Here is a 12,849-nt window from a genome sequence, read left to right as displayed (position 1 = left end):
ACCACTACTGACCACTACACACCACTACATACTGACCACTACTGACCACTACATACTGACCACTACACACCGCTACATACTGACCACTACACACCACTACATACTGACCACTACACACCACTACATACTGACCACTACACACCATTACACACTGACCACTACACAATGACCACTACATACCACTACATACTGACCACTACACACTGACCACTACATACTGACCACTACATACTGACCACTACATACTGAGAACTACATACTGAGCACTACATACTGAGCACTACATACTGAGCACTACACACCACTACATACTGACCACTACACACCACTACATACTGACCACTACACACCACTACACACTGACCACTACACACCACTACATACTGACCACTACACACCACTACATACTGACCACTACACACCACTACATACTGACCACTACATACCATTACACACTGACCACTACACACCACTACATACTGACCACTACACACCACTACACACCACAACACACTGACCACTACATACTGACAACAACACACCACTACACACTGACCACTACACACCAATACATACTGACCACTACACACCACTACACACCACTACACACTGACCACTACACACCACTACATACTGACCACTACACACCACTACATACTGACCACTACATACTGACCACTGCATACTGACCACTACATACTGACCACTACACACCACTACATACTGACCACTACACACCACTACACACTGACCACTACACACTGACCACTACACACCACTACATACTGACCACTACTAACCACTACATACTGACCACTACACACCACTACACACTGACCACTACATACTCACCACTACACACTGACCACTACACACCACTACACACTGACCACTACACACCACTACATACTGACCACTACACACCACTACACACTGACCACTACACACAACTACATACTGAACACTACACACCACTATATACTGACCACTACACACTGACCACTACACACTGACCACTACACACTGACCACTACACACTGACCACTACACACCACTACACACCACTACATACTGACCACTACACACCACTACATACACACCACTACACACTTACCACTACACACCACTACACACCGACCACTACACACCACTACACACCGACCACTACACACCACTACACACCACTACATACTGACCACTACACACTGACCACTACATACTGACCACTACACACTGACCACTACACACCACTACATACTGACCACTACACACCACTACATACCACTACACACTGACCACTACACACCACTACACACTGACCATTACACACCACTACATACTGACCACAACACACTGACCACTACATACTGACCACTACACACTGACCACTACATACTGACCACTACACACCACTACATACCACTACACACCACTACATACTGATCACTACACACCACTACATACTGATCACTACACACCACTACATACTGACCACTACACACCACTACATACTGACCACTACACACCACTACACACTGACCACTACACACGACTACATACTGACCACTACACACTGAACACTACACACCACTACACACCACTACATACTGACCACTACACACCACTACACACTGACTACTTCATACTGACCACTACATACTGACCACTACACACCACTACATACTGACCACTACACACCACTACACACCACTACATACTGACCACTACACACCACTACATACTGACCACTACACACCACTACATACTGACCACTACATACCACTACATACTGACCACTACTGACCACTACATACTGACCACTACACACCACTACATACTGACCACTACTGACCACTACATACTGACCACTACACACCACTACATACTGACCACTACACACCACTACACACTGACCACTACTGACCACTACATACTGACCACTACACACCACTACATACTGACCACTACACACCACTACATACTGACCACTACTGACCACTACATACTGACCACTACACACTGCTACATACTGACCACTACACACCACTACATACTGACCACTACTGACCACTACATACTGACCACTACATACCACTACATACTGACCACTACACACCACTACATACTGACCACTACACACCACTACATACTGACCACTACACACCACTACATAATGACTACTACACACCACTACATACTGACCACTACACACCACTACACACCACTACATACTGAACACTACACACCACTACATACTGACCACTACACACCATTACACACTGACCACTACACAATGACCACTACATACCACTACATACTGACCACTACATACTGACCACTACATACTGACCACTACATACTGACCACTACATACTGAGCACTACATAGTGAGCACTACACACCACTACACACTGACCACTACACACCACTACATACTGACCACTACACACCACTACATACTGACCACTACACACCACTACATACTGACCACTACACACCACTACATACTGACCACTACACACCACTACATACTGAGCACTACATACTCACCACTACATACCACTACATACTGACCACTACACACTGACCACTACATACTGACCACTACATACTGACCACTACATACTGAGCACTACATACTGAGCACTACATACTGAGCACTACATACTGACCACTACACACCACTACATACTGACCACTACACACCACTACATACTGACCACTACACACCACTACACACTGACCACTACACACCACTACTTACTGACCACTACACACCACTACATACTGACCACTACACACCACTACATACTGACCACTACACACCATTACACACTGACCACTACACACCACTACATACTGACCACTACACACCACTACACACCACTACACACTGACCACTACATACTGACAACAACACACCACTACACACTGACCACTACACACCACTACATACTGACCACTACACACCACTACACACCACTACACACTGACCACTACACACCACTACATACTGACCACTACACACCACTACATACTGACCACTACATACTGACCACTGCATACTGACCACTACATACTGACCACTACACACCACTACATACTGACCACTACACACCACTACACAACACTACACACTGACCACTACACACTGACCACTACACACCACTACATACTGACCACTACTAACCACTACATACTGACCACTACACACCACTACACACTGACCACTACACACTGACCACTACATACTCACCACTACACACTGACCACTACAGACCACTACACACTGACCACTACACACCACTACATAATGACCACTACACACCACTATATACTGACCACTACATACTGACCACTACACACTGACCACTACACACTGACCACTACACACCACTACATACTGACCACTACACACCACTACACACCACTACATACACACCACTACACACTGACCACTACACACCACTACACACCGACCACTACACACCGACCACTACACACCGACCACTACACACCACTACACACCACTACATACTGACCACTACACACTGACCACTACATACTGACCACTACACACTGACCACTACACACCACTACATACTGACCACTACACACCACTACACACTGACCACTACACACCACTACACACTGACCACTACACACCACTACACACTGACCATTACACACCACTACATACTGACCACAACACACTGACCACTACACACTGACCACTACATACTGACCACTACACACCACTACACACCACTACATACTGATCACTACACACCACTACATACTGATCACTACACACCACTACATACTGACCACTACATACTGACCACTACACACCACTACATACTGACCACTACACACCACTACATACTGACCACTACACACCACTACACACTGACCACTACACACCACTACACACCACTACACACTGACCACTACACACGACTACATACTGACCACTACACACTGAACACTACACACCACTACACACCACTACATACTGACCACTACACACCACTACACACCACTACACACTGACTACTTCATACTGACCACTACATACTGACCACTACACACCACTACATCCTGCCACTACACACCACTACATACTGACCACTACATACTGACCACTACTGACCACTACATACTGACCACTACTGACCACTACATACTGACCACTACATACTGACCACTACTGACCACTACATACTGACCACTACACACCACTACATACTGACCACTACACACCACTACACACTGACCACTACTGACCACTACATACTGACCACTACACACCACTACATACTGACCACTACATACTGACCACTACACACCACTACATACTGACCACTACTGACCACTACATACTGACCACTACACACCGCTACATACTGACCACTACACACCACTACATACTGACCACTACTGACCACTACACACCACTACATACTGACCACTACACACCACTACACACCCCTACATACTGATCACTACACACCACTACATACTGACCACTACATACTGACCACTACACACTGACCACTACATACTGACCACTACATACTGACCACTACACACTGACCACTACACACCACTACATACTGACCACTACATACTGACCACTACACACTGACCACTACATACTGACCACTACACACCACTACATACTGATCACTACTGACCACTACATACTGACTACTACACACTGACCACTACACACCACTACACACTGACCACTACATACTGACCACTACACACCACTACATACTGACCACTACACACCACTACACACTGACCACTACACACTGACCACTAGATACTGACCACTACACACCACTACATACTGACCACTACACACCACTACACACTGACCACTACACACTGACCACTAGATACTGACCACTACACACCACTACATACTGACCACTACACACCACTACACACCCCTACATACTGATCACTACACACCACTACATACTGACCACTACATACTGACCACTACACACTGACCACTACATACTGACCACTACATACTGACCACTACATACTGACCACTACACACTGACCACTACACACCACTACATACTGACCACTACATACTGACCACTACACACTGACCACTACATACTGACCACTACACACCACTACATACTGATCACTACTGACCACTACATACTGACTACTACACACTGACCACTACACACCACTACACACTGACCACTACATACTGACCACTACACACTGACCACTACATACTGACCACTACACACCACTACATACTGATCACTACTGACCACTACATACTGACTACTACACACTGACCACTACACACCACTACACACTGACCACTACATACTGACCACTACTGACCACTACACACCACTACACACTGACCACTACACACTGACCACTAGATACTGACCACTACATACTGACCACTACACACCACTACATACTGACCACTACACACTGACCACTACACACTGACCACTAGATACTGACCACTACATACTGACCACTACACACCACTACATACTGACCACTACACACCACTACACACCACTACACACTGACCACTACATACTGACCACTACACACTGACCACTACATACTGACCACTACACACTGACCACTACACACCGACCACTACAAACTGACCACTACACACTGACCACTACATACTGACCACTACACACTGACCACTACATACTGACCACTACACACCACTACATACTGACCACTACATACTGACCACTACACACCACTACATACTGACCACTACACACTGACCACTACACACTGACCACTACACACCACTACATACTGACCACTACACACCACTACATACTGACCACTACATACTGACCACTACACACCACTACACACCACAACATACTGACCACTACACACCACTACATACTGACCACTACACACCACTACACACTGACCACTACACACTGACCACTACATACTGACCACTACACACCACTACACACTGACCACTACACACTGACCACTACACACCGACCACTACATACTGACCACTACACACCGACCACTACATACTGACCACTACACACTGACCACTACATACTGACCACTACATACTGACCACTACATACTGACCACTACATACTGACCACTACACACCACTACATACTGACCACTACAAACTGACCACTACACACTGACCACTACAAACTGACCACTACACACTGACCACTACACACTGACCACTACAAACTGACCACTACACACTGACCACTACAAACTGACCACTACACACTGACCACTACACACCACTACATACTGACCACTACACACCACTACATACTGACCACTACACAATGACCACTACACACTGACCACTACATACTGACCACTACACACCACTACACACCACTACATACTGACCACTACATACTGACCACTACACACCACTACATACTGACCACTACACACCACTACATACTGACCACTACACACCACTACACACTGACCACTACACACTGACCACTAGATACTGACCACTACACACCACTACATACTGACCACTACACACCACTACACACTGACCACTACACACTGACCACTAGATACTGACCACTACACACCACTACATACTGACCACTACACACCACTACACACCCCTACATACTGATCACTACACACCACTACATACTGACCACTACATACTGACCACTACACACTGACCACTACATACTGACCACTACATACTGACCACTACATACTGACCACTACACACTGACCACTACACACCACTACATACTGACCACTACATACTGACCACTACACACTGACCACTACATACTGACCACTACACACCACTACATACTGATCACTACTGACCACTACATACTGACTACTACACACTGACCACTACACACCACTACACACTGACCACTACATACTGACCACTACACACTGACCACTACATACTGACCACTACACACCACTACATACTGATCACTACTGACCACTACATACTGACTACTACACACTGACCACTACACACCACTACACACTGACCACTACATACTGACCACTACTGACCACTACACACCACTACACACTGACCACTACACACTGACCACTAGATACTGACCACTACATACTGACCACTACACACCACTACATACTGACCACTACACACTGACCACTACACACTGACCACTAGATACTGACCACTACATACTGACCACTACACACCACTACATACTGACCACTACACACCACTACACACCACTACACACTGACCACTACATACTGACCACTACACACTGACCACTACATACTGACCACTACACACTGACCACTACACACCGACCACTACAAACTGACCACTACACACTGACCACTACATACTGACCACTACACACTGACCACTACATACTGACCACTACACACCACTACATACTGACCACTACATACTGACCACTACACACCACTACATACTGACCACTACACACTGACCACTACACACTGACCACTACACACCACTACATACTGACCACTACACACCACTACATACTGACCACTACATACTGACCACTACACACCACTACACACCACAACATACTGACCACTACACACCACTACATACTGACCACTACACACCACTACACACTGACCACTACACACTGACCACTACATACTGACCACTACACACCACTACACACTGACCACTACACACTGACCACTACACACCGACCACTACATACTGACCACTACACACCGACCACTACATACTGACCACTACACACTGACCACTACATACTGACCACTACATACTGACCACTACATACTGACCACTACATACTGACCACTACACACCACTACATACTGACCACTACAAACTGACCACTACACACTGACCACTACAAACTGACCACTACACACTGACCACTACACACTGACCACTACAAACTGACCACTACACACTGACCACTACAAACTGACCACTACACACTGACCACTACACACCACTACATACTGACCACTACACACCACTACATACTGACCACTACACAATGACCACTACACACTGACCACTACATACTGACCACTACACACCACTACACACCACTACATACTGACCACTACATACTGACCACTACACACCACTACATACTGACCACTACACACCACTACATACTGACCACTACACACCACTACACACTGACCACTACACACTGACCACTAGATACTGACCACTACACACCACTACATACTGACCACTACACACCACTACACACTGACCACTACACACTGACCACTAGATACTGACCACTACACACCACTACATACTGACCACTACACACCACTACACACCCCTACATACTGATCACTACACACCACTACATACTGACCACTACATACTGACCACTACACACTGACCACTACATACTGACCACTACATACTGACCACTACATACTGACCACTACACACTGACCACTACACACCACTACATACTGACCACTACATACTGACCACTACACACTGACCACTACATACTGACCACTACACACCACTACATACTGATCACTACTGACCACTACATACTGACTACTACACACTGACCACTACACACCACTACACACTGACCACTACATACTGACCACTACACACTGACCACTACATACTGACCACTACACACCACTACATACTGATCACTACTGACCACTACATACTGACTACTACACACTGACCACTACACACCACTACACACTGACCACTACATACTGACCACTACTGACCACTACACACCACTACACACTGACCACTACACACTGACCACTAGATACTGACCACTACATACTGACCACTACACACCACTACATACTGACCACTACACACTGACCACTACACACTGACCACTAGATACTGACCACTACATACTGACCACTACACACCACTACATACTGACCACTACACACCACTACACACCACTACACACTGACCACTACATACTGACCACTACACACTGACCACTACATACTGACCACTACACACTGACCACTACACACCGACCACTACAAACTGACCACTACACACTGACCACTACATACTGACCACTACACACTGACCACTACATACTGACCACTACACACCACTACATACTGACCACTACATACTGACCACTACACACCACTACATACTGACCACTACACACTGACCACTACACACTGACCACTACACACCACTACATACTGACCACTACACACCACTACATACTGACCACTACATACTGACCACTACACACCACTACACACCACAACATACTGACCACTACACACCACTACATACTGACCACTACACACCACTACACACTGACCACTACACACTGACCACTACATACTGACCACTACACACCACTACACACTGACCACTACACACTGACCACTACACACCGACCACTACATACTGACCACTACACACCGACCACTACATACTGACCACTACACACTGACCACTACATACTGACCACTACATACTGACCACTACATACTGACCACTACATACTGACCACTACACACCACTACATACTGACCACTACAAACTGACCACTACACACTGACCACTACAAACTGACCACTACACACTGACCACTACACACTGACCACTACAAACTGACCACTACACACTGACCACTACAAACTGACCACTACACACTGACCACTACACACCACTACATACTGACCACTACACACCACTACATACTGACCACTACACAATGACCACTACACACTGACCACTACATACTGACCACTACACACCACTACACACCACTACATACTGACCACTACATACTGACCACTACACACCACTACATACTGACCACTACACACCGACCACTACACACTGACCACTACATACTGACCACTACACACCACTACATACTGACCACTACACACCACTACATACTGACCACTACACACCTCTACACACTGACCACTACACACCACTACACACTGACCACTACATACTGACCACTACATACTGACCACTACACACCACTACATACTGACCACTACATACTGACCACTACACACCACTACATACTGACCACTACATACTGACCACTACATACTGACCACTACACACCACTACATACTGACCACTACATACTGACCACTACACACTGACCACTACACACTGACCACTACATACTGACCACTACACACTGACCACTACACACTGACCACTACATACTGACCACTACACACCACTACATACTGACCACTACATACTGACCACTACACACTAATGTAACTCCACATGTGAATGTTCAGTAGCATGCTGTGTGTGCTTGTCCTCACCCTCTTGCTGAAGGAGGCGAAGGGGTCCAGTCTCTGCTCATACTGGGAGGAGTAACGCACTGTAACTGTGTCATCACTGCCTCCAGCCTGTAGGGGGAGACAGACGGACAGTCAGTCAGGAAGACCGCTGCAAAAGGTTGGCATGTTTCAAAAATGTTTTCTATTGGACAGTTTCAGGTCGGTCCCTCCCCGTTTGCGTCTGTTTGATTCCGTTTGGTTCCGAGAGTAAATGGTCAAGAGTTGCCGATGAAAAACGTGTTGCAACAGGCCAAATATTTTCCTATGGTCTGCGACTAATGAATACACCCCTGCTCTTCTGAAGTGATGGGTGACGAGCTAGCTACTCACCCTGCCAGGGTAGCTCTGGAGGAACCTACTCACCCTGCCAGGGTAGCTCTGGAGGAATCTACTCACCCTGCCAGGGTAGCTCTGGAGGAACCTACTCACCCTGCCAGGGTAGCTCTGGAGGAACCTACTCACCCTGCCAGGGTAGCTCTGGAGGAACCTACTCACCCTGCCAGGGTAGCTCTGGAGGAAACTACTCACTCTGCCAGGGTAGCTCTGGAGGAACCTACTCACCCTGCCAGGGTAGCTCTGGAGGAACCTACTCACCCTGCCAGGGTAGCTCTGGAGGAAGCTACTCACCCTGCCAGGGTAGCTCTGGAGGAACCTACTCACCCTGCCAGGGTAGCTCTGGAGGAACCTACTCACCCTGCCAGGGTAGCTCTGGAGGAACCTACTCACCCTGCCAGGGTAGCTCTGGAGGAACCTACTCACCCTGCCAGGGTAGCTCTGGAGGAATCTACTCACCCTGCCAGGGTAGCTCTGGAGGAAGCTACTCACCCTGCCAGGGTAGCTCTGGAGGAACCTACTCACCCTGCCAGGGTAGCTCTGGAGGAACCTACTCACCCTGCCAGGGTAGCTCTGGAGGAACCTACTCACCCTGCCAGGGTAGCTCTGGAGGAACTTGATCTTCTCGTAGAGTTTGATGTTGTCGGCACGCAGGCTGTCCAGCTCACTCTGCAAGGCCTGCATGGTCACCTGCACGGAACGACTCTCCTGCAGGACAAAGAGACAGAGAGGGAGGGAGGTTAAACAAGAGTGTGGGAAAGTCCGAGTCCGAGTGTGTGTGTGTGTGTGTGAGTGTGTGTGTGTGAGAGAGGGACTCACAGCCTCCAGCTCCTGGTTGCGTGAGCGGAACCTCTCTCTCTGGCTGGAGATTATGGAGAGGAGAGAGTCCATCTGGCCTTGAGGCAGCTCCCCCTGGGGGGCCATGCCTAGGCCTGGGGGGACACAGCAGATTTAGACACACACACACACACACACACACACACACACACACACACACACACACACACACACACACACACACACACACACACTGTACCTGCGAACATGGCAGTGGCCTCTTTGATTGGCTCAGGGATGGTGTCAATCATGCTAGTCAGGTCAGCCCCCTGGTAGAGAAAACATCAAATCAATCTTTATTTAAAGTGCATTTAAAATTGCAACAAACTTTACAATAATAAGATAAGAAAATATTAAACACGGGAACATTTGGGTTTAAGGCCCGTTTCTGACATTTTTAGACTTAAATCCATGTTAAGTCAACTTCTCTTGTCTGAATAGGGCCCTATTTTTGTATGTGTATTTATCATGGATCCCCATTAGTTCCTGCCAAGACAGCAGCTACTCTTCCTGGGGTTTATTATGGATCCCCATTAGTTCCTGCCAAGGCAGCAGCTACTCTTCCTGTGGTTTATTATGGATCCCCATTAGTTCCTGCCAAGAGAGCAGCTACTCTTCCTGGGGTTTATTATGGATCCCCATTAGTTCCTGCCAAGAGAGCAGCTACTCTTCCTGGGGTTTATTATGGATCCCCATTAGTTCCTGCCAAGACAGCAGCTACTCTTCCTGGGGTTTATTATGGATCCCCATTAGTTCCTGTCAAGGCAACAGCTACTCTTCCTGGGGTTTATTATGGATCCCCATTAGTTCCTGCCAAGACAGCAGCTACTCTTCCTGGGGTTTATTATGGATCCCCATTAGTTCCTGCCAAGGCAGCAGCTACTCTTCCTGGGGTCCAGCAACAGTTATATAGAGTGCCTGTCTTATCATGTGTGTGTAGGGTGCCTGTCTTATCATGTGTGTGTAGAGTGCCTGTCTTATCATGTGTACGTGTGTCCTATGTGCATCCCAGTGATGCGGAGACTGCCTCCAGGCTGGTAGTGGTGTCGCAGGGTCAGAGAGGTGAAGGGTCAGGGAGGTGAAGGGTCAGGGAGGTGAAGGGTCAGAGAGGTGAAGGGTCAGGGAGGTGAAGGGTCAGGGAGGTGAAGGGTCAGAGAGGTGAAGGGTCAGGGAGGTGAAGGGTCAGAGAGGTGAAGGGTCAGGGAGGTGAAGGGTCAGGGGTGAAGGGTCAGGGAGGTGAAGGGTCAGGGAGGTGAAGGGTCAGGGAGGTGAAGGGTCAGAGAGGTGAAGGGTCAGGGAGGTGAA

General features: G+C 47.6%; 1 protein-coding gene across 1 annotated transcript in view; it reads right to left on the bottom strand.

The window, feature by feature from the left end:
* The window catches only part of LOC106613316 (protein CASP), a 203,785-nt gene that overhangs the window by 15,954 nt on the left and 174,982 nt on the right, over positions 1–12,849 (bottom strand). The window contains exons 16-19 of the mRNA XM_082956495.1: positions 11,744–11,813; positions 11,527–11,639; positions 11,299–11,415; positions 10,357–10,443 (exon numbers count right to left, since the gene is read on the bottom strand). Coding sequence (XP_082812621.1) covers positions 10,357–10,443; positions 11,299–11,415; positions 11,527–11,639; positions 11,744–11,813 — 387 coding nt within the window. The remainder of the gene's footprint in view (positions 1–10,356; positions 10,444–11,298; positions 11,416–11,526; positions 11,640–11,743; positions 11,814–12,849) is intronic.

Source organism: Salmo salar, chromosome 09 (genome assembly GCF_965601325.2).
Source record: "Salmo salar chromosome 09, fSalSal1, whole genome shotgun sequence".
NCBI lineage: Eukaryota > Metazoa > Chordata > Actinopteri > Salmoniformes > Salmonidae > Salmo > Salmo salar.
This window is presented reverse-complemented; position numbering and strand designations above follow the sequence as displayed.